This window comes from Apteryx rowi, unplaced genomic scaffold, assembly GCF_003343035.1.
Source record: "Apteryx rowi isolate R43461 unplaced genomic scaffold, aptRow1 scaffold_1111, whole genome shotgun sequence".
In the NCBI taxonomy this organism is placed as follows: domain Eukaryota; kingdom Metazoa; phylum Chordata; class Aves; order Apterygiformes; family Apterygidae; genus Apteryx; species Apteryx rowi.
Genome location: NW_020447322.1, coordinates 93517 through 118974, shown reverse-complemented (window position 1 = coordinate 118974; position 25458 = coordinate 93517). Strand labels below are relative to the sequence as shown.

Sequence of the window (25458 nt, the reverse complement as noted above, 5' to 3'; positions counted from 1 at the left end):
TTAGATTCCTTCTGTCATTCCCAACCTCATTGCTATAAATGAGATATCTTAAACCTCTGGTGCTTTCTTTCAACTATCTTAATGCCTCCAAGTTCAAAAAAAAAAAAAAAAAAAGACACGCTTATCTTAGCTACATGATGCTCTTTCACATCCCATCCGTTCAGACTGAGGAGGCTGAGGACTGATCAGAATACAAAATACCTTCTCATCTTGGATGTGACTATCTCCGTAAAACTCAGGCATTCAGGGTCTGCAGCCAGCACAGGCAGGTCAGTGTAGCACTTTCAGGAACTGTGATGGGTTTGGCTGTTCCTCCAGAGCATATGATCACGGCTAAAATTCACCTTCAAACAAATGTGGGGAGTGTTTTTTAGCACTTGTTCCTTTAACAAAGTACTGAGAACGATTTGTTCTCGCAGCTTCCAGAGTGCAGACAAGACCTCTCTGTAGTTCTTAGTATTCACATTGTGTTTATATTAATTTCTGTGACCTTGGAGGTATTCCACTCCATGGAGAACAGAAGCTTGAAAACAAGCAAAGTCCACCCAGGATACAAATTTCTTAATCTGTAGCCTCATTAATGGGGCCCAGGAACAATTTGTTATGAATGTCTGGATTTAAGTAGATATCCTGCCCCATCTCCAATACTGAAGAAAGAGAGTGGACAAAATATGGGCATTTACATCTGCACTTATGAATGATTCACCAAAAGCAAAACCAACCTTTTTCCACAGTCATCTCTGGTTATTATCTAACTTTCTTGAGTATCTTTTTTAGTGTCATGAGCAAGCTAGCTTTTAGCGGTCCCTCGATATTTCTTTCAACATCACCTCACTCCATTCAGTACCCACAGAAAACAACATGACRCAGCAGGCAGAGCTCCAAGCCCAGTGCACCTGGAATCAAATTTGAAGTTGAAAGAAATCCTGTCATCTGACCTTCAGCACATCACTGCATCTCACCATGCCTCAGTTTTCACATTTGAAAATAAGGACTACAGCACAAACCTCGGTTACAATTGATTATGAAAGCTATGTCTGTATCAGCTTATAAATATACAATGGCTAAAAGAAGATTTTAGAAGCATTACTGTGATAATCTGAAGTCCTGTTATAGCACTCTTTTCCCCCTTCGTCACTGTGGAAACAGAAATTGTAAATAAGCCCTCTGAGGACAGAGGGAAATGACTTTTTCTATGAAGATGCGCCTGTTTTTCCACTAACCAAAGCATCTAGAGTTATAGCTCAGAGCTAACAGGCTGTCATTTAGAAACCTGGATATCTAAAATTGGACAAATGAATCAGAAAATATTGCTCTGAACTAAGTTTGTCTTAATATAAAAGATGATCAGATATGATGTCATGCACACTCTCCCTGAATCCAGGACTTCGCCACTTGGCTGTGAATAGCAGCCGTATAAGTTCTTTAGTGTTTTCCTTCAGTGCAACACTTCAATGCAACCTTTCCTTCCTGGCAACACCCACCTAGTAAATCCATGAAAACTATGTAAAGATGCAAGACTGTATCCTCAGCTTCTGAGCATCAGCATAAACTTCATTGCTTTGGTTGACAGTACATATAGCTTCACCAATGCGCATTAGATGTGCGTTATTTTCTACCCTGTCATGACCTCTAGAAACACAGACATCAAACCCCCGCCTTCTTGAGCRCTCCTGTGAAAAGTAACAGTGAGGCTGCTGTGATCATGAGTGTATCCCAGGATACAAGCAAAATTTGGAGGCTGATTCTCCAGTAACACCTCCAGCAACTTTTTTCAGTCCAGTCTGCTTCTTTGGGGCTCTTATTGTTCAAATATGAACTAATGCTCATTCTTCGCTTGCATAATATATCTGTATCGTCCCTGCTAGAGGAAATGGCCAATTTCTGATCATTAACATCCAAACCTCCATGAGATTCAAAGCAGTGATCCCATTAATAGGTAGCCAGTTCTCTAGACTCCTTTTGTACTCAGCTGAGACCAAGAGTAAATTCTGAAATGGATTTATACAGCCCATTCCTTTCCGTCAGTGGTCAAGAGAGTCTAGACAGCTAGCTCAGATGTGGTGCTCCGTTGCACGCATCTAAGATGGGCTGGGCGAATCCTGCATTCATACATTTTCTGGCAGGTGTCTTCCAGGGGAAACCGAATTCGCAGAATGTGACWGTTATTTTATCTTTTTTTCTGATCATTAGGAACACTCAGATTGCCTGGCTTAAATTTCCCCATCCTCCTCTCTGTATTTCTCTTTGCTATCCAATGGCTAAAGTAAGGAGCAAAGATGCAGGAGACCTGGGTTCTCCCAAAAGATCTTTGCTGTTTTGTTGCAGAAAGATTAATTCACTTCGGTATGCCTCAAATGCACAGGGTAAAAATAACATTTCCTGCTTCTCATGTATGCAGTAAAATGGATACAACCGAATTGCGGTAAATCATTAATGATTACTGACGTCTGAGATTGTACGCCAGCCTCATCTCTAACACCAACTTTTTGCCTGCTGCCAAAAATACAGACTATAATGCCATTCTGCAAAGAAACTTGGTACTGTCACTGCTTGTTAAGGAAGCTCTGTTCATGTCAACAAAATACAGTTACCCAGGCAGTGTAGGCAACTCTCCATCTAACTTCTGGAACCTAGTTTTACTTAGGCAAGAATTTGGCTGGTCGAACATCTATAGGTATATGCAGAAGCAAAATTGTACACATAGAAGTATATTTCCAATTAAGAAGGAACCGTATAGTAAAGAAGGCATCTCTGGAGGATGATACAGATTCAAATGGATGCTCAAAAAATGTCTCTTCCTCACCACTGAATATGAGAAAAGCCTACCATGATTAGGTATTTTAGTGAAGTAATTTAAGTAACCTAATAAAATATGAGAGCCTTCCCTGTCTAAGTCCTTAAATTCTGTTTCCTCTTGTTCCCTGTTTCCTTGTGTAGTTTTTTGTTGTTGTKGTGGTGGTGGTTTTTTAGTCCCCTAGTGGTATCTACAGAGGGTTCACAAGGGATTCAGAATTTTGACTAATTAATATAAGACTTTTTTTCAGGTTTAAATATGTCTTGCATATCCTGTGTTGACATCAATATGTGTCTCAGAAGACAAACATATCCCAAAGGAATCCAGAGTTTTATGTATATATGTACGTGTGTGTGTATGTATGTATGAGCAACAGGAAAACAGCAGATTTGTGAGAGAGAGAGCAAGAAAAGCTGTTGAAAAGGTAGGTTAGACCATTGCAGTTATATTTTTTTAATTTTAATGTTCACATGATTTTGGAAGGAGACACAGCTTGGTCTTGTATATAGGCATGGATGTTAGACGTTCAAATGCTACTTCTTTTCTTCTTCCCGTCGTACTGAAGATATCAATTTCCTGGTTTCAGACCTCCTTTTACCTACCTATGTGTCCCACCTTCAGTCCTCTGACTGCCTGTCTCTAATTCTCATAGCAGGTGGATTGCATTCGCTTCTTAAGCTGTTTATTGCCAGCTGTTTAAACCCTAAATTCTTTCTTTTTTTCTTTTATTTGTATTAGGAAGCCCTATTCATGCATTTAAAAACTCAACACGAGGAATAGAATTCTCTACTGGGATTCGTCTTAGCTTCAGAAAAGAGGTTCAAGTATTATTTTAGATGCCCTAGGACATCTGCATAGGCCTGACAGATGGGATCTGTAGAGAGCTGTAGCGATCATGTCCTGACAGGGTGACAGCAAGAAGGGGTGCTCTAGGTGGGGCTGAACTTTCACTGGAGACCTGTATTTATGCACCCACCTTCCTTCTAGGTGTCTGTAACACAACTCTCTGTGTGTGACCTAAGCTCCTGTTCTAGTTTGTGGAGATTTAGCAATAACTGTTAGTAGGGTCTTGAGAATTATTCAGCCATCAACAAATAGATGTCTACTTTAATTAGTGGAATTAGCACTTTAAGCTCCACTTCTAATGGGGGTAAATCCCCATTAGAAAGCACTTCTGAAATTGAAGAGGTAGTTTTTTCATTTCACTGTAATCATTGAAGACCTTATCAATTATCGATTTTGCTTGGGTCACTTCATCAAAATAATTTTATAATTAATATGAATTGTTAAAAATGTGAAGACCATGAAGTTTTCCAAATGAGTTTAGTTTTAAGCAGACGAGCAGTTTAATAAAGTCCTCAGAGTGCTGCAAGGCTTCAGAATTTTTTCTTGTGCTGCTTATTTTTACAATTTTAACATTTTTTTTCCCCCCTTGGCTAGCATGTGAAATATATCACCATCGGGTTCAGCTCAGCAATTTCTGAAGATGAAAGAAGTTCTGTGAGATGAATCCAGCCCAAGAGGGGATATTAGGTGCCATTATTATCTCCTTCCACTAATACAGGTAGAGACAGTGCTGTGTATCCACTGGTTTGAATAAGTCACTGTTGTATGGAATTCCAATAGTCAATGATAAGTCCATCTGAAGATTGCCTGGATAAGTTCAATAGAAGCCCAAACCCTGAAATGTTTAGATGTGATATTATAAGGCAGGAAAGTACAGTTTAATGCCTTCAATTAATATTTAGGCAGTACATGAAGAAGGGAACTTTTTCACCGCATATTAAAATCCTGGCACTTTTTTGTTGTATTTTATGTAGCTGAAGAGGGGGAAAAGACTGAAAACAGCTTTGAAAATACTTGTCATTCTGGTGTGCACAGAAGAGCTTCCTCCGTACCATTTAAAGATACAATCTGAAATAACCGTCTACCTGGTGGAATATTATGATATTCCTTCATTTTCGTAGCAACTGCATTCCTCCTGCATCACTTAGTTTTCATTTCTAGTAGCCTAAAGATGACTTCTTGATCTTGTATATATGAGAAAGAAACRTGAGAATGACCATGAAAGGTCATTGAATTAACTGAGATTGCAGAATATTTGCAGACACCAGGAGAGAAATTTCTTTGATCTTAAGGATCAGGATTAGAAATTTCTATTTTCCATCAACAACCTTATGTCTAAGGAGTGCTTTCCGCTTTCTTATCCAGATCTTTTTTAAGGATAGATRAATGGCAGATAGGAATCACACCAGAGTGACAGAATTCATTCTTCTTGGGTTCACCAGTCGTCCAGATCTTCAGATTGCTCTCTTTATGGTGTTCCTGCTAATCTACATTGTCACGCTGGTGGGGAATTTTGGGATGATCGTACTCATCAGGATTGACTCCCAGCYTCATACTCCAATGTATTTCTTCCTCAGCCACTTGGCTTTTGTAGACCTCTGTTATTCTTCAACCATCACACCCAAAATGCTGACAAACTTCTTATCAGAGAGAAAAACAATTTCTTACCAYGCCTGTGCTGCACAGCTGTGTTGTTTTCTCACATTCATGATCACAGAGTGTTTCCTTCTGGCTGGGATGGCATAYGATCGCTACGTGGCCATCTGTAACCCGCTCCGCTATAGTGTCATCATGTCCCGGCGTGTCTGTATCCAGCTGGTGGCTGGCCCTTACCTGTACAGTTTCTGTGTCGCCTTGTTCCACACTATAATTACATTTTGTTTGAATTTCTGTGCTTCTAATAAGATCAACCATTTCTACTGCGATGACCTCCCCTTATTAGCACTCTCCTGTTCCAACACCTACATCAAAGAAATGTTAATATTTGCCTTTGCCAGCTTTGATATGATCTTCTCGCTTCTGATTGTGCTTGTCTCCTACCTCTTCATCTTCTCTACCATTTTGAAGATCCCCTCTACTCAGGGCAGGCAGAAAGCTTTCAGCACCTGTGCCTCCCACCTGACAGCTGTCACCATCTTCTACGGGACCCTGATTTTCATGTATTTACAGCCCAGCTCTAACCATTCACTGGACAGAGACAAGGTGGCCTCGGTGTTCTACACGGTGGTGATCCCCATGCTGAACCCCCTCATCTACAGCCTGAGGAACCAGGAGGTGAAGGCTGCCCTAAGGAAAGCTGTGTATAAAATATTGGTGTCTTAAATAATGTTGTAGAAAGGGAAGTGTCATTCCCCACCCCACCCCCCCACCCCCCGCTTTTTTTTTGCTTTCGACTTTTCTCATTTCTTTCATTAGAGCTTTTCTGAACAAAAAAGTAGACACCTTAGGAAGTCTGGTATTTCTGTGACATACAGAAAAAAAAAAATAGGGCTTCCCTACTGTAGACTGGCATTTATGTGATACGGTGGATGTGGTTTCAAGTCAGTTCACACTAAAGAGGGCTTGGAACACAGATCCCCTACTTCTGGGCAACCTGTGAGCTATTGTGGCAAAGTTAGGCATAAAGCAAGTGCAGCTTCAGGCTGTAATGCTCTGGGTTGAGAAGAAAGGATCTTGACATTTGCTTATTGTAAAATAAAATTCTGCAGCTTCACTTGTTTTCTCCCAAGGTCTGAGAAATGAAGAGAAATGAAGCTTCTTTCTTCTGGTGGATACTTGCTGGGAATACTTAGGTCTCTTGGCAGACAAGGACTCCCTGAAAATAAAAACGAGATATGTGAAAAGCCCTCAGTTGAAAATGCATCTGTGATTCCAGAGGGGCTRCTCATTCTTAAATACAATGCATATGAAATCTCACCAAGTCAAAGTTCAAAATGTCTTAGGCAATGTAAGTGAAAGGTGGGTTTGGTAAGACAGTGGTTTTCCTCCCATCAAGCCTTTTTTATTATCTTTTTTTTCCTTTTGTTATTTGCAGTCAGATGAAAAGAGCAAGGCAATGGAAAATATCTAAATTCAAAGCAGTTCCAGAATTGCAGTCTTCCCTAAAAGAGATTCTTTTCACTAAGACTTGTCCGCTCAGTCCAAATGCCATGGGAAGTATTATCTACAAGACTGTGGATTTGATTTATGGAATCATGAGATACTCTCCCTGAATGCCTTTTCCAAGAGATTTAGTCGTTTACAGACTCAGTAGTCTCTCTACACTGCTATGTGCTTGAGTAGGTTGCTACTACTTTCAGAACTTCAAAAAAACTATGCTTAAGAGATCATTTATTACTTGTTGCCATTATTAATGGGAATAAGATTGTACACAAACCTGTGTATTCATTTTGACATTAAGAATTAAGGTGTTATAAATTCCCTCAGACAAAGTTTGCAGATGTCCCTTAAATATATATGCAGGCTGCCTGGTGCTAATCTCGGTCTCCCAAGCCCAAATGCAAAATAGCATCTGACGCTTCAGCTCCAGCTGGAAGTAGGGACATTCCCCTGTRTATAGTAGCCTGGAGATTAGAGCATTTAGCTGGAGGGTGGCAAAGCCGAGTTCTAAGTCTTCAGCCTGGGCAGGTGTGAACCTAGAGATCTTGCCTTTCATCAGTATTGATCACTGCATGTGAGCTGTCCTCTGTGACCTGTCACTATCTATGGCTTCATGGCTATGACAGAGACCTTCATCTATTAAAAAAAAGCAACATAAAAGGAAAAGCCCAAGTTACTGTCAAAATGTTAGGATAACATTTTCCACAGAAATGGGTCCCCTCCTAACTTCTGTGCTGAACTTTTTCTTCCATTTTGTTTTTTCTTAATGAGATTTGGAACCAAAGCCTCTACAGGCTATAGACAGACGCTTGCGGCCATGGCATCGTTCTTTCAAGGGGGGACTTAAGAACACGAAGAGCTTGTCATCTCCTCTTCTGACTGTAGTACACACTCTGTCTTTCACTATCTGGTAGTGAACTAAAGGCCTGCTTGATCCTTATCTAAATTCCACCGTGTGTCCAGCTTTTCAACAGAATGTGTGTCTAGGAGAATGAAAGCAACATTTTCTAACAGGTTTCTAAGGTAGTTTCAAAGGCAGGGAAAATATCTGCAGCTTGAAATATAATGACATCTGGCAGCTCGCATCTGCATTACTGTTTGTATTCTCTATCCTCATTCTGTCCATTAAATCTTAGTCATTTAGAGAATACACAAAAATGCAACCTGTGCTCAAGTGCACAACAATGCCAAAAATCCTCTAATGAATTTTAATAAAAAAGAATGCTAAAAGCAAAGTCTACCAAAAAAAAAGAAAAAGAAAAAGGGAGAATCTGCATGGCTTCTTTCCCTAACGTAGCTGGTGGGTTTTGGACTCTTGCTCCCAGAAGTTTGGACCTGGAATGAGAAGAGACATCCAAGCAAGCACACAACGACAGAATACTCTGTCCTTAGCTGGGGCAGATCTTTGACAGCTTGAAAACAGCTGTTCTGCATGGGTTAAAAGCAGCTGTGGAGCAGATTCAAAATATTCTCATAAACTATGCCTAATCTCATACCACCAACATTTATAAAATTTCAGTATTGACTTGATGAGCACTGGATTGCCCAAAATAAAATAAAAAAAGTGGTAAGGCATGAGATGAATCATTCAGTGGCATTAGCATGTGATGCACACTATAGTGCCAGTCACCACAAATAGTCCCATTGATTCACGTGGAATTTCTCATTGTACAAAAATTATGAAGGCTTGTCAGCAGCAAACAAGCTGCTGGCTTTTGCCAGTTGCTACCAGCCAGCTGAATCACTGTAACTGATAAAAGCGTACTCTTCAGTAATTCTGAACATAGCATACATAACAGGAGCTTGAGCAACTCTTAAATCATTTCAGTATTTTGCCAAGTAACACCTCCTCGCAAGTTCAGGCTTTTATTTATTAAATCTACGGAAATCTAGAAAGAAATATCAAAACAAGATTGGAATCATAAAATGACAGGGGTTTTTTTTCTTTAAATTATCATTTTAAGAGAAATGAAAATTTAGTTGTTGGGTTATAGTACTTTCCTTTCTTTTCTATATCATCTACAGCTACTGCAGTGCTTTTATTTGACATACCTGTCATTGAGTTTGAGCGTGTGATTTAGCTGGCTGAATGTTGTCACCTACAGGTGTAGACTTCTACATCCAATCTAGCCATTCTGCACTCTCTTACCAGGTCCTCTAGGAAGCAGTTCATCTTGCTCCAAAATAAACATATTGCAGAGCTTATATAAACAGTGCCTTAAGTTCCTACTTCTCCCCATCTTACAGTGACTATTAATTACTCCACTGTATTATAACAGCAGAGCAAACCACCAAAATCATCCTTTGAGCCCACCCAAGACCAGTGAACAAAGATGAGTTTTTCAACATACCCCCAGATTTAATGATAAAGCTGAGCATGAGCTCTAAAAATGAGATCAGAAGGTTTCCAACCTTTCTGGGGACAGTCTCAACATTGAAAAGAAAGTAAACCCTCCCTGGGAGTATCATTAGAGAAATATTGCRTACATCAGAGTTCTCAAAAGCACTTGAACTAAGCACTCAGCTCTTGTATACTTACAGGGACTTTCGGTTCTATTAAAATGAGAACATCTTTTTTTTTTTTTTCCCTCACCTCTGTGAGATGCAAAATATCCCCAGTATCACTATGAGTTATCCTTTCACCTCATGGTCATAACTAATTTGTGTTCTTTGCCTTTTGTCCCACTCACAGGGGCACACATTGATTACAGGAATGGTCAGAAGAAACAGGACAACAGCTGAAGAGTTTATTCTTTTGGGAGTCAGAGATATTCAGGAGCTGCAGGTCCTTCTCTTTGTGCTGTTCCTTCCGATCTATGTCACCACCTTGGTGGGGAATCTCGGCATGATTGCATTAATCAGGCTCAACTCTTGACTCCACACCCCCATGTACGTCTTCCTCTGCCACCTCTTTGTGCTAGAGCTAGGCAATTCCTCAGCAGTTGCTCCCAAAATGCTGCTGAGCTGCTTTGCTGTGACCAAAATATGCATGTCAGCTCAGGGTTCAGTTTACACTTGTGTGGCCCTRATGTTGTCCATCACTTTTTCTGCAACATTCCTCCACTACTGAAGCTTTCCAGGACTCCCCAGAAACACCTAGTTCTGTCTAGAAATTAGCTTCCACTTTAAAACTTTGACATATCCAGAGAGAGGTGGGGTGAATTCCCTCCAAAGTGTAGGAACTGGATGTGATTGCACTGAAGGGATTGTCACTCCCCTTAGGCCCTCAAAAGTTTGGGTGAACCTGGAGCACAGGTCTGACACTTGGCTGTAAATTTGTTGTTGCAACAAACCCAGTTACAGAGCCCAAACTGTTTCAACTGAAACATCTGAAGCTCAAAATTACAGAAGACACAGAAATGAAAGGCCTCCTTGCCTCCATCACAACATTGACTTCTGCTCCCTTTTCCAAAAACAGTGCTGGAAAATTCAGATGTATTAAAGAGCACAAAAATATGCTCACATAACACATAAAGAGGGCTCTGAAATTCTTTTTCAAGGATACAAAGACTAATTAAGGGGATCTCYGTAGGATGCGCAACTGCATATTCACACAAGGAACAGCAACGTTTTGTTCTGTGCAAAGGATATGCTGAACGGCTGAAATAAAGACTTGAGGGACCGGGTCCTTAAGGAACCACACAAGGCAGTGAATGAATATCCCCAGGCACCCACAACTGGCAGTGTTTGGAGTGGCAAGAATATATCTGCTTTCTGTGCCTTGTCCTATGAGACAGTGCAGAGATTTTACAGGAAAAGCATCATTGCTCTTTGCTCTGATGATCTCTAATCTTTGGACAATCCTGTTGACAACACCATGAGTAAGAGGGATAACTGGGACAATAAGGAGTACATACTGTGGATAAGTTGATGGGACCATTACTTATTCTCATTCCTGTACGATGATTTACGTGTTTATTTTCCGTTTGTTTATCTTGAGGGCTCAGACGTGCTAAAACTTGTCATTACTAGTGCCACTTCTTCCTGCATCTTCACTGCAAGGTAAGAGAATCTGGGATTTTCTTAAGTGAAATTCTAGTGATTCCAATTTTTGGTCCTTTTTCTTTTTTTTTTTTTAAGGCTATCCAGGAAGACATGTTTTAAGGGGGACGGACTAATTTTTCTCTTTCCTTTTCTCCTCTTCTTTCTTCTTCTTCTCCATCACTGTGCTACCTGAGTAGAAATATTAGAATCACCATATTAGGCCAGATGAAAAAAAATCATCAAACCTACCACACCACCTTCAACATACAGATAGCACCAGAGACGCCTGAAAGAGGTGCTCAGAAAACTGGATCAAGCTTGGGGAAAGTTATAATGCAACAGTGAGACACAGCTCACCTTATGGTCTCTAAAGATGGGCTTCATCTCAGCTGTTGCTAGAAGTCTGAAGTAAAGCATCCACATCTAAGGTAACTCTCTAGGCTTTAAACTGGTTCTCCAGGTGCCCTCAGTAGTCCACAGGTGGAGAAACACTAAGTACTAAGATAAGCGAGATATCAGAGGGAGATGGCAGGTCACTTAAGAACACAAGGCATACAAGCCAGCTAGTTTGCCAGACATGATTTTGGAAAGGATATCCCATTGTTTTCTCAGGAATTCACCTGCTGGACAAAAGCAGTGCTCAGTAAAACTGAGGGAATTCTCTCTGAATTCTACAGTTTAAAAAGCAAGAAAGCAAACAAACAAACGGCCAAACCCAGACTGCTGTCAAGATTAAAAAATGCCAGGTTGTTTAATGTGCGAATGTAAAACTAAGAATATAGTCCTCTACCTTAACAACATCGTAGGGGACAAATAAAGAAAATATGTTTGAAAAAACTGTAACRTACAAATAATGCTGCCATGGGCATTTGGAATATAGCATTTTCTGTATGCTTGTGTATCTGTCCAGGCAGAATAACTCGATTTAGACACCTATTTTAAGGTGTGGTGAGTTACCCTGTGGAAGAATCTGTCACTTCAGCTGGCGACGGAAAGAACCTGATTAATTAGTTTTTAGACTAGTAATGTTAGGTGAGATGAATTCCAGCTTCTACAGATGCAAGTGTGCCTGTACTCAGGTGTCCAAATGCATACCTACACTGAATGACTGATATTTTGGGGAAGGTACCTAAAAGTAGAGGTCTTCCCAGATATACCCATTTATAATTATAACTTTTATGCCATACTGTTTGCTCAGGCAAAGCAAACAAAAAAGTTAGTGAGGCAGTACTCTTACTGGTAGAACTCATCAAATATATGTTAGTGAAACCAGGTTGGTTTGTACCAGATGGCTGATCTGCATACATTTCTCCTAAACATGTGTCTCCAATTCTATCTACTTCAAATTAAGGCATTTCAATGTGCAAGTGAATTGATGCAACATTCGGGGTTCACATTCACAGAAGTCAGGAAATGCATAGTCAACAAATACATACAAAGGGCAGGGGGGGAGATACACATATACTCACTAATATTCTCATATCCTGTGTTCTTTATGTGTGTAGTTCATTAAGTATACAATGCATACTCTGCAATTTATAGAAACAGTTTGTGTGCATACACCTATGCATAACACTATACATAGTGTGTAGGTATGTATTTATGTTTACAGCAAATATAGCTATCAAAGTGATGCAATCGTTAAACCTCTATTTGACACATATATACAATATATAATATAACAAGCATTCCTACCGAGTCCTAACCAAAATCGTAACAGTACATCCTTTCTCCAGACAAAACTTCTTCTTTATTTTTTTTTCTTTTCCTCTCTCTCCAGAAACCTCGGGGAAACAAATACACCAGTAATGCATGTTTGCATCCAAACAATCATCCCATGTRTTAGGCCTGATGTTAGAAACAATCTGCACCTAGCCAGAATTCCTGTGTCTCTATAACTTGTGATTAGAAGAGTGGAACGTTACTAAACATCTTATGTTAATTCCTTATTACTACTTTTTCTGCGTAGCCTCCTCCAACCCATATTCGTGTTATCTATCTAGCCCCTTAACACACAGACCTGTGTTTTGGTACTGAGAGGAATGCCAGGCAAAATGGAAGCCCTTCTCTCAGTTGGTGTCTCCAGACCCTGCATTGCAAATGTCAAATAACCATTATGATCCTTGTCTCCAGGTCAGTCGATTTCCCCTGCCCATGGAAGGAAGAAATCACAGTACAGTCACTAGCTTCATCCTCCTGGGGTTCACCACTGACCCAAAGCTGCAGCTTCTCTTGTTTGTGGTGTTCACAATTGTCTACATCATTAGCCTTACTGGAAACATCACCCTGATTGTGTTAATATACAGCAGCTCACGGCTCCATACCCCAATGTACTTTTTCATTGGGAACCTGTCCTTCCTGGATCTCTGGTATTCCTCTGTCTATACCCCCAAGATCCTGGCAAACTGTGTCTCTGAGGACAAGAGCATCTCCTTCGATGGGTGTGCAGCTCAATTCTTCTTCTCTGCTGGTTTGGCCTATACTGAGTGCTACCTGCTGGCAGCAATGGCCTATGRTCGTTACGTGGCCATCTCTGACCCRCTGCTTTATGCTGCTGCCATGTCCAAGAAGCTGTGCGTGGCGCTGGTGGTCACCTCCTATCTCAGTGGTTTTGTCAATTCCACAATCATTACCAGCCACACGTTCACCCTCAGCTTTTGTGATGCCAACATCATCGATGACTTCTTCTGCGACCTGCCCCCACTAGTGAAGCTCTCCTGCGATGTGACAGACAACTACCACGTGGTCCTGTATTTCATCTTGGCCTCCAATGTCATCCTCCCCTCCACATTCATCGTTGCTTCCTATGCCTCCATCTTGGCTGCCATCCTGAAGATCCGCTCAGCTGAGGGACAGCGCAAAGCCTTTTCCACCTGCGCTGCCCACCTCACAGCCGTTACCCTCTACTATGGCTCCATCCTCTTCATTTATTCACGGCCCAGCTCTTCCTACATCCTGGCGAGGGACAAGGTGGTCTCTGTGTTTTACACAGTAGTGATCCCCATGCTGAACCCCCTCATCTACAGCCTAAGGAACAAGGATGTGAAGGACACACTGAGGAGACTAGTGAAGAGAGTTTCTTAATAGAAGAAAATTAGCAACTAAATCTCTGAAGGTGTATGTATCACTGTATTTTCTTGTTTGTGTTTTTATTTATTGCTTTTCACAATAAATATGGAATTATACAGTTGACAGAGCGTAAGCTCTTCTGTTCAGAAAATGCTTCCTGATAAACTGGAGGCACCTCTGTTGCAAACATACTTACTCTCCTTCCTGCCTCTCCCCAGGCTTCAGCACTTCTTTAGCCAGATGCTCCCAGCACACGCATACCTACACACAGTCCTGAGCACTTCTAGTATCATTTGTAGGAAAGCATATTAAAAAAGATCAAGTGGTTTCTTAGGTATTAACCTGCCTTTTCCTCCCCCCTCTATAATGCTTTAGTCCAACTGAAAGGAAAAAAAAAATAAAGCTTTTTTTTCCCTTTTAATTAAGACTGTGTTTCAATTTGTTTCACAGTCTAAGAATGAAGAAAAAAACCAAAATTCTATCCCAGGCCCATTAACACCAAGAAACTCAGAGTCTATGGTGTTCTGGAAGAGATCTGCAGAAGTCCAACAAGCTTCACTGGTACACTTGGGGCCCTGACAGAAGGAACCAACAGGCTCGGCAACCTCTTTATGAGGCCCAATACAGTGTTAAGAGCCAGGGTCGAGACTGCCACTTGGCTGGTCCTTTGCTGTCCAGGKCAAGGGTCAGTACTTCTGGTTTCCATTGCTTAGGGTAACTGATAGCAAATGATATCCATGATATAGATTCATCAGCCAGCTACTGTTTTCTCCACACTTCTACTTGTAGGCAGGAGTGCGGAAATAACCACTGCCTGCCTATCRCTGTGATCCAGCTCAAGGATCAGGAAACATCAACCTCACTTAAAACATTTTKCTCTGTCTGCTGGGACTCCCACTTGTGGCTCAGCTTGCTGATTGAAACAAGGCTACCCCATGCTTGGGTTTCTGGGCAGATCCTCATCCCCCCAATGGTAGATCACACATCAAATTSCTGCCCTCACTGCTGTATGTGAAGATGGCCAAGTGAAAAATCTGAGCATGACAGCTGGCACAGAATAAGCACCGACCTTGCTGGGTTATGTCCTGCCGCCTCTTTGGCAAAAGAGCTATCCTTTGCAGCCTTGATAGAGGTACACTATGATGGCAGGTGCTCCCACTTCTCACCAGGATCCTTTCCTTACCCAGTCAAGATGATCCAGCCAGCCACTGCAGCAGCCAGCATTAGTAAGCCTTGACTTATGTCAGCCAAGCAAGCCTAGGTACATTAAGTCTGGATTTGGTGACTTGCAGGACATACCTGCAGATACCACAGGCTCCCTGGGRGTACTTGAAGCAGATGAAGCCTTTACTGGGGGTGTGAACAAAGACAAATGCAAAATCCTCCCTTGTACTTAGTGCAGGGCAAACCAGAAAAGGGGGAGTATAGCCAGGAGCCAATACCACCTCTTTCTAGACTAACCCTAACGTGATTTTGAACTATCTTTTGGTTTTCTTTCCATTAGTGGAAAGCAGGCAAGAACAAATTGTGCAATYAGTGAGAACCAGCAAAAGCTTGTTAACTGTACATGCCATGAAAACAGGGATGCCTTTATTCTTAAATGAGATTGAATGAACAGGCTTGTATCAGCATGAACAGTGTTAACAGTTGTAGCTGGACCCACAGAAAGCCTTTCAGCTGGCCTGAATGCAAAGCTCTCATCATATAGAAGGTTAAATCTATTGCCATCACAAATGACACTGCTCTCCCTCCCAGAGCAAGGAATGCACTCTGGGGACTAGCCACCCCTCCAGGAGGCACCAGCTTAACAAGTCCTTCTGGGTTCATGAAGAAATTATCCTAATGATCCTGAAACCTTCTCAGTGAGCTTGTAGTCAACTTACTCATTCTTCTTAACAAGCCACGAGGGACTAATTAGCAGAAACTAACAAGAAACTTTCTTCTTTGTTAACGGCAATGAACACTTCTGAAGCAGGTTTGTCACAGCTAGCCCAGGCCCTGAAGACAGTGACCACAGAGTTGAAGGGTCAGTRTGCTAACATATGAGTAATTTAAGGGACCAGTTTTCAAGGAGCCTCAGACTCACTCTTCCACACCTCTCGAGTCCTCCACTCTGTTGTGCCAGCAGAGCAGCAGCTCCTGTGATAAAAGTTGTTGCAAGAGTCTGCAGGAAAACAAAGCTGTRTATCTCTTACCATCAGCTGATCAAGCATCTGCCAGCAAGGCATGCAGGGCAGGGACCACACCAGCACTGGGGCAGTACCAGAGGACCTAAAGAAGAAGAGCAGAGCAGGTCCAGTAATAGTAACCAGGGTCAGCCAGGAAATCAGATCTGGATCCAGACCAGCAACAGACCTGACCAGGCATAGCTGCAACACAGCTCACATAAGGACCAGAGCAGGCAGCTGAGCTTAAATGCAGCTCTCAAGCAAAGAGAGGGAGGAGACCCCCACCAAGATTTTGCACAGGTCTTTTCCTAGCAGCCTGTCCAAGGTCACAMAGCTGCACCATATCAGAGCTGGCCTTGTGCAGTCAAAGCCCTGGTGGGGAGAAGAGAYTGCAGAACCAGTTGGTGCACTTAGGCCCCTGACAAATACCTGCTATGCCTCCCTCAACCTGTGCGAGGCTGCTGGTGATCCTCTCTACCCCTGCTGSTATGGGAGGGACTGGTTCTTCTAGAAGCTGTTTGGACAGCTCTCTGTCAGGGCAGGGCTGCACCTGAGCATGGGGTGATGCCTCAACCATCACTGCAGAGGAACGTGTGGGAGATATGACTGCACACTGATGTCTTCTGCTGTGTTGCAAGTGGCACATCATAGTCAAAAAGCAATGCTACTAACACTCCTATTTTCTTTATTTCTCTACACATTCTGCCTCAAGTCCCCTCCAGCACACAGCCACCATGCCTTGCCTTGTAGGACAGCATGATTAATTATTATTAATTATTATTTAATTTAATATAATCATTAATTAATGCATTTGGTTATTAACTTGTTGTTATAGTTATTAATTATTATTAATAATCATTGGTTTCAGAAGCTGGAACTTTAAGAAAAACTCTACGTCTCACAAAATAATAAGGAATTGTCACAAAAAGCAAAACTCCACTTGCATAAAAAGTTCACTGGTTCAAGAGAAAAAAGCTGTGTGCAAAATGGGATTCATTGCAAGCAAATCACTCAAAATTGCTCTTGAAAATCAATGATGTCCATTATATGTAAGGGTAAGCCTTAGAGCTCATCCATTAGAAATAAGCAGGMTATTAACACATGGGGAAATACACAGCAATATGTTAGTTCTCTTTTTATTTTTAAAACTAAGTTTGATTCACTGACACTTGCAAATGCTGAGTTATGCACAAATAAGAGAGTTATCTAGGCTTCCTTTATAAGCAGAAGAAAGAAACTGTCACCCCGTCTTGCCTGTATTGTAACCCCATCTGGAAACACCTTCTGGAGGTCCTTTTTTCTCTTCATATTCTGTACAGGAAGCTAAGACTATTTCTGTACACCTAATTAAAATTAGATTATGTGAATTCCACTCTCTGTGCCTTCCGGAAGACCTATTTTAAAGGTAAATTCATTTTCTCTTCTCCAGTTATTTTTAGACACTTTTTTTAGAAAAAAAGCTTCCCCATCAGGAGTGTCCTCAGGCTTCCCTTCACCTCCRTGTTCCTCAGGCTGTAAATGAGGGGATTCAGCATGGGGATCACTACCATGCAGAAAACAGAGGCCCCCTTTTCCTGTTCCAGCAAATGTTTTGAACTAGGCCATGAAAAACTGAATGTAGCATTGCCATAGAAGACAGTGACCGCAGTTGGATGGGAAGCATAGGTGGGAAAGGCTTGGTACTTGCCCTGCCTAGAGTGAATTTTCCAGGAGAGTAACTAGAGTGTAAGCATTGGATATGAGGATAACCAGGCTTGTGGTGATCGTATTGAATCCAACAAACACAAGCATGACTGTGTCATTGACACTGGTATCAGAGCAGGAGAGCTTTAATATTGGAGGACCTTCACAGTAGAAATGATTGATGACATTGGGACCACAAAAAAGACAGATGAAAGGCGTTGGCAGTGCRTACCATGGAGTTCACAGTCCCAGCCAAATATGAGCCAGGTACAAGCAAGAGACCCTCTGGGACACAGTGACTTTATAGTTCAGCAAGCTACAGAAGGCTGCATAACAGTCACATGCCATCACAGCCAGGARGTAGCACTTAACCTCAGCCATCCCTAAATGATGCATTAGCTCAGAACAGTCACAGTGGCAAAGACTGCGTAAAAATAAAACCGAGTAACACATCCAACAGAAGAAATGACTTTTCTCTCTGACAATAGATCTGACAGCATTTTGGGGGTAATGCAAGAGGAATAGCAGATATCTAAGAAGGGTGGGTTGCTCAGGAAAAAGTACATGGCGGGTGTGATTTTTTTGATGGGAGCGATCATCCCAAAATTCCCCAACAGGAGGATGATATAGATCACAAGAAAAGAAATATGGGGACCTGAAAATCTGGACAGTCTGTCAGTCCCGTTAAAATGAACTCRGTGATCAGGCTGTGATTTCCTTGAATCATTGATATATCATCCAATAACTGTGAAAACAAAGATACAGTTAGAAACAAATCATCAAGAATCTCTCCACTTTCTCCTTTTTTGTGATTAGGAGTGGATATAAGAAACTGGGAAACAATGTTTTTTCTAAGGCTAGAAAACACAGGTCTCAGAGAAAATTGGTTTGATAAGAAACACTCTGTAAGAAAGCTTGAAAGGGATTCCCATCTTCCAGCTAACCATCTAAAACTTGGGTATCCAAGTTCCCCTTACAGCTAACCCAAAGAGAAAGGCAACGTTGGAGGCTGAGTCATCCCATCATCATGTGGTTATCTAAGAGAGGTGAGATGAATCATCCATGGGAAATACCCACTTCTCTGTCTCTATTGACTTGAAGGGAAGACTCAGCRACTGTTCTGAGCTAATGCCTAACTTATGGATGGCTGAGGTTAAGTGACATGAACCCCCACACACACCCCCACAACCCACAATACACATGAGAGAGGAGGTGACACCGGCAAAAAAGAAATCAGAGAAATGATAACACAGTTTTCRAAATGATTGCATAGTTCAAAGTAAGCAAAAATAAAACCCTAATCAGGTGCTTTCTCGTTTTTGTTCTGTGGGAGTAAATATGGTCTGTGCTAAGCATAACACGCATCATCTCTGTGATGCAGTTTATGTTGCCTATGGAAATGAAGAAGAAAAGTATCAAGAATACGAGTCAGTCTCTTGTGGGTGCCTCCTGGGTGTGTTCAGTCAAATAACTCATTTAAATATATATTTTAWTAAAAGACTAACATGAGGAGGGAATAATTCTCCTCCTCATGATTAAATCTTCTGCTACAATTTAGAGTAGAAAGTTCCTGAACTTACCTGACATCTTGTGATCAAAGGCACCTTTTGCTTCTTCTGAGACACAAAGRCAACGCATACAATGGGTTGAAGTACAAACTCTGACCAAATGATCCTTGGAAAAGCCTTCTCTCTTGTCTGCRTGTAAAGTCAGTGGAGAGCCAGGGAAGCTGCTCTTTTCTGAAGAACTCAGTGATTTTCCTTTCCCTTGAGCAAGAGGAAGAGTTTCCAGGACCTGTATGCAAAGACCCCCGGCTTGTTCCCTTTTATCTTTCAAAACTCCTGTGTGGGCAAATGCATAGCAGAAACRCACACAAAGTGATTTCAGAGAGCTTGATGTGAACAGGGTCAGGGCAGGAGGGGTGGGGGAAAAAAGCAAATATTTGAGCAGCTTTTGCATTTATAGGTTTTTTCTCTAGCTTGTATTAATATCTCAGCGAATGTTACATGCTTTGATTCACAGGAAGTGGCTATCAGTGACCTTGACTGATGAGGCTGTAGTCTCAATCCTGGCCACTCAATAAGTCATGTCACAGCTTGTTCTAAGTGGATATGGTTTTCCATCCTGGTGGCAGTGAAGGTGTCTCCATTTAAGCATCTAAGGAGCTTTCAGGCTAAGAAAAAAGGAAGCTGCTTGGTCCCTGGAGTCAGGGATTTCTTGAGGGAGGGGAAGACTTCCCTGACCAAAGGTATCTACATTCTGCCCAAGTCCCAATTTATTTACATAAAATTGCATTATGTATCTAGAAATGCACATACTGTAATTTACATCTACAGATTTTAAAGCTAGGTCAGATGAACCAAGAATCAAAACGGCAACCCATCAAAACCCTAAATAAATATGCATGATGTATATACATATACAACAAGCATATTGTATTGTCTATTTTATAAATAAATAAGTGTGTGTGTGTGTGTGTGCACGCGTGCGCGCGCGTGGGCGTGCATATATTTATGCACATGCATTTATATATATTCAAGTTGGAGTTGAATAGGTTGTCTCTTTCATCCTAGATTCATCCAACCTGCCTTTAACATGAAAAGATGGTGCCTAATTTAACAACATAGGCAGTCCAGGTTCCCCTATAGTCTATGGAAGGAGGTAGGTATTTCAGAGGGCAATGAATGTCTCAATAGTTCAGTCAGYCCTAGACATTTTTTTTTCCTACTGATTAGAAAGAGAACCTAGGAGACACTTTACCTAGACAGGGCCTATCTGGGCCTAAGCAACTTACCTCATGTCACACAAGGAGTCTGTGACACTTCTGGGAACTGAACCATGATCTTCTGTTTAGATTATCAAGTCTCATGGTCAATGAGCTGTAAACACTTTGGTGTGTTCACCAGAAATCTGCCCATTCTTTGATATGAAAGGAGCTCTGATGATAATCATTTTCACACTGACAGCAATAGCTATTATTCATTGTCATTACCCGAGATAACAGTGCTAATGTGTTCTCAAACCACAAGTGGTCAAAAGGGCTAAATTCCTGGAATTACTAATGTAAGACTGTAAACACAAAGGAAAGAATGACAAATGCATACCTTACTGAGACAGGTCAATAAACAATTTAATCCAAGAGCAGTTAATGACCAGATGTTTAGGAACAAGGCAGAAATTTCCCAATACACATGTCCAGTTGCTCAGCACTAGCTCACAGGAGAGCGCTATTTCTTTTCATAGCATAGTACTACAGATATAGAAGAGTATAAGTGTTTCTAAAGAGACCTCTCAATTCTTCTGAAGCATCAGGAAAGATTATCTTTCAGATGAATGTTTCCTATCTATCACTCTCCCGAGGGCATCCTTCACCTCCTTGTTCCTCAGGCTGTAGATGAGGGGGTTCAGCATGGGGGTCACCACAGTGTAAAACACAGAGGCCACTTTGTYGAGGTGCTGGGAATGCCTGGAGCTAGGCCATGAGTACATAGACGCAGCAGATCCATAGAAGAGAGTCACAGCTGTCAGGTGGGAAGCACACGTGGAGAAGGTTTTGTACCTGCCCACAGCAGAGTGCATTCTCAGAATGGTGGCCAGAATGTAAGTGTAGGAGAGAAGAATGATCAGGCTGGTTATCAACAAATTGAAGCCAACCACAACAAACATCATAATCTCATTGATGGCTGGGTCTGTGCAAGAAATGGCATAAAGTGGGGGCCCCCTCACAGTAAAAATGATTGATGACATTGGGACCACAGAAGGACAGTCGAAATGCAAACCCGGTATGGATGGTGGCATTCACAATCCCAGCAATATAGGAGCCARCTACCAGCAGGGCACAAACTCTGCTGGACATGGAGATTGCATAGAGCAGCGGGTTACAGATGGCCATGTAGTGATCATATGCCGTAACAGCCAGGAGGTAGCATTCAGTGGTGGCAAAGGTAGCATAGAAATAAAATTGTGTAAGGCATGCAGAGTAAGAAATGACTTTCCTTTTTGCTACAAGATCTTTGAGCAATCTGGGGGTGAAGGAAGAATAGCAGATGTCTAAGAAGGATAAGCTGCTTAGGAAGAAGTACATTGGGGAGTGAAGCCGAGAATCTATTCGGATTAACACAATCATCCCCAGATTCCCTAACAGAGTGATCACACAGACCACTAAAAACACCATGAAGAGGATGGCCTGGACATTYGGATGCTCTGAGAATCCTGAGGGAACAAATTCAGCAATGAGGGTGTGATTTCCTTTGTCCACCATCATAACACAGTTGCTGTATGAAAGCAGAGAGACAGAGAAACACAAAGTCAGCATATTCCTTCCCCCCCAAATAAATGGTAGATAAATACATGTCTTTTTTATTAGGAAGCACAAAGCTCAGAGGCAGGAACTGTAGAACACATATTGAAGGTTTATCTCAAAACACATTTCAGAGAAAACAAGGTGCATGATGGAATGTATTTCTAAAAGTAGCATTCTCTTCCAGTCACTCCTAATTTGGTTTGATAATGTCACTTCCCAACAGGAAGACTTGTTCCATCTCCTGRAGAAGCTACGAAGTTTGTTACTTACCAGATCCAAAGAAACGACCACTGCAATTTCTTCTGCCTTTAGAAAACTAAGTCTGTATTTTTTTTAAAAAAACATGTCTAAGAAGATAGAAAGAGGGAAAGCCCTGGTGAGAGAGAGAGAGAGAGATTTTTTTTAGGGAACTGTCTTTAGGAAAGTTAGAATAAAATTCTCATTTCTTCCTTTCCTTCTGATGAAGAAGGTGGGAGCAACTTTGAAATTAAGTTTGAAGCAGGAGATTTAGCGGAAGTGTAACATCCGTTTAAACATGGTGATATTTGTATCATTCTTGTGATGCCACTGAATTGAGAAAGACAATGAAARGAATTGGAAAAGGTCAGTGCCAATGGACGCCCCAATAAAGCTACTGTTCCATTACTAAACGGGGGAAGTAAGATATTGATAATACCATTTAGAAAAAGAATGATAAAAGCCTATGTCTTTTTAAAACAGAAGTTAGAACTAGTTACAGAAAGCCCTCAGTGAGGGTCTGTGAACTGTGTTRCACAAGTTATTGAATTATGTCATTGTAAAGGACCATTCTGCATGCAGTAATCAATGGAAAATGTGACGCATATACCCTTATTCAACTTGCACATAAGTCTCCCTTAAATCTGGATTTTGTGAAACTGGAACTTCACAAAATTTATATTCCATTCCAGGATTCAAGACAGTTACAGAAACTTTCACATCACTCGGAAACAATTTGAAGTTTGCCAAATAGCCCACCRTGAAGGTTTCCATGAAGTGATATTCAAAGTATAGCAAGTAGCAGAAATCTGCCAGGCCATACAATGCCAGTCCTCTTACTCTCCTTCATGTAAAAAGTGTGAGATAGAAAAGAGCTCAAGAGCAAGACAGCATGCTTTTTCCAACATGGTGAAAAGGCGCCCAGTGAGAAACAAATACAACACACACTTTCTATTTAGTTTATTCTGTGCTCTCTCCCCACCTTGTCATATTAACCTGCTTCATAAATATTAACAAGGTGAGATAGATATCAGTGATCTTGCAGATATTTCCTAACACAGAGCATGTCAAAGCAGTGTAAAGTTCCTGGTCATTAAGTGTCTGCTAAGTAGCTGCTGGCTATTTAACACCTCTTTAGACCATCAGTGTTTTGTAGAGCCATTTCATCACCTTGWCCAAACCAACTGACCTCACCAGTCACTAGAAAATAATTTTGAATCCCAGTAATCTTAATTAAAATAATCAGCTGAGATTCTGGGGATGATAACCTCTGGCAGTGATTATGTACCTCTGTTGACTTTAATTAGAGCCTGAGCTAGCATCTACCTGAGACTTGGATAAACGTCTTTTAAATACCTGGCTTTAGCAAGACATATCYTAACCTTGGGGGACTATTTCATGTGCAAACAGGTTCCTCTCTGAAGTATGCCCTTTGTAACAGACCAGCTCTTCATGGCATGATTTAGGCTAAAATTGGGATGTGCTCCCCAACTCACCTGTTTGCTCACATTTCAGGGGCCTTTTCAACTTATCAGAGACACACAGGCGATGCTTGATGTCTCCTAGACCAAAATTAGATGTGGGAATAAGCCCCTTCTTCTCCAAGTGTTTTTGTTAAAAGCAAGAATGATTTGCCAGTCGTGAAGGGCATCAACTCCTGACCAAGAAAAAACACTGTTTATATGATCCTTTTATTACAATACCAAGGGTTTTACCAGCAACTTCCTAACTGTGTCATGCAGAAATTTCTCCTGGGAGTTCATGATTTTGGAAATAGCTCCTTAAGGAGGAGACATGTACTAATACTAAGTAAACACAATTACTTTCATCAAATAAGGTGTAAACTAGGATGGTTTTCCTACTTCTTTTTGTGTACAATTTATCTCTTGGAATCACAGAGAATTAAAAAGAATTGATTCAAGAAATAAAGATTCAAAGATTAGGAAATAGATTTAGGATTTGGAGAACTTTTGCACGTGCTAGTCAGGAGAAAGGGAAGAAGGGGAGGGAAAACCATTCATGAACTCTTCTGCTACAATTGGTTTTAACATTAAGTAAGATATCCTACTATTGAAAAACTAGAGAGTTGTACCCAGGCCTTCTGTGAGAGTCAAAGCCAGGTTCAAGGGGAGAAAATTCTCTTTTATTGCTTTTAAAAGAAAAAAAAAAACAAATCTGGCATTTGCAGTTAGATCTTCCAGGGAAAACATCCGTGTAAAATATCAGCCTTTCTTTGAGAAGTTAGTATCTTACTTAGTGACCTTTATATCAAAGAAAAAGCATAGCTCAGACACTGCCTTCATCCATTTTGCATTTCTGTTCATTCCAGAAACTTTCTTGCATGCAAAAAGCATCTGTGTTCARCTGAATTATAGAGGATTATTTAACAGCTAGTTTCACATTCTCATTTCTATTTGGGCATGATTTTTGAAGGACTCTGAAACATCTAACAAAYCCAGTTCTTCCATATCCCACATGCTTATAAGCGTCTACTTTTGTGGTTTTTTCCTCCTCATTTTTCTTCTCTTTCTCATTCATGAGCTTGTCCRACTTGCTCCTACATAAATCAGTTGTGGTGTCATGTCCTGTGGATCACTTTGCCCCTACTGAGTGTTGGTGCAGCGTCACCTGTGTGAACATGGCTTCTTAGGACATACAATAAGGCACACRAAGCAGAAGTTCATGTCATCTCTTCATTCCTGCTACTGGCCTAAAGATGCTTGTTTGGAACTACCGAAAGAAGCTTCCTCCAGAGACAGTACCTGTAGTTCATCAGCCCCCAAAATAACTCTTGCAATTTGTTAATCAGCACCCTCCTTTTGAAGCCACRGTCATGTCTTGCATGTGCCAACTTTGAGAGCATATCTGAAAACCGCTCGCAGCTACATCTCTGCTCTCCCATGTGGGCTAGAACACACAGTTACTGATTTGTCATTTTGGCTGTGCTACACTCCAGGGCCACTGAAAACAGCCCAAAGGTGGGGTGACTTGTGCTGGCTCTCTTCACRTGCATCGGTATTGAGCCCCACTGTGGTTCTCTGCAGTGCCCAAAGTACACTTGTACCTTTCAAGCAGAAGACCTTGGGATTGATACCCATCCCATAAGCTATTAAAGCAAGCTGCTAAAAGCATTCATCCTGAYCCCAAACTGCCTGCCCCAAGCATGTACCTACACCCTTTTCTGAGGTGCACRGGGTCTGTCTCTCTCCCACCTGGTAACTATAACTTTGAGAAGTCCTGAGACAAGACAGCTTGCCATAGGCGCGCTTTTA

The 25458-nt window shown here is 41.4% G+C and overlaps 3 protein-coding genes and 1 pseudogene across 3 annotated transcripts; 2 read left to right on the top strand and 2 right to left on the bottom strand.

Annotated features, from left to right (window-relative positions):
• Positions 1-5005: 5005 nt before the first annotated feature.
• On the top strand, positions 5006-5965 carry LOC112971628 (olfactory receptor 1038-like). The gene has a single exon (XM_026077224.1). It carries the CDS (start codon positions 5030-5032, stop codon positions 5963-5965), a length of 936 nt encoding a protein of 311 aa, XP_025933009.1. The 5' UTR covers positions 5006-5029.
• A 6915-nt stretch (positions 5966-12880) lies between these two features.
• On the top strand, positions 12881-13810 carry LOC112971608 (olfactory receptor 1013-like). Its single transcript, XM_026077206.1, has one exon. It carries the CDS (start codon positions 12881-12883, stop codon positions 13808-13810), a length of 930 nt encoding a protein of 309 aa, XP_025932991.1.
• A 3601-nt stretch (positions 13811-17411) lies between these two features.
• LOC112971556 (olfactory receptor 5B12-like) lies at positions 17412-18027 on the bottom strand. Its single transcript, XM_026077105.1, is given in 4 exon segments — positions 17412-17669; positions 17671-17847; positions 17849-17913; positions 17916-18027. Coding segments are annotated over 4 exon segments (612 nt in total).
• Positions 18028-20964: 2937 nt separating this feature from the next.
• Positions 20965-21961, bottom strand: LOC112971689 (annotated as a pseudogene).
• Positions 21962-25458: the final 3497 nt, after the last annotated feature.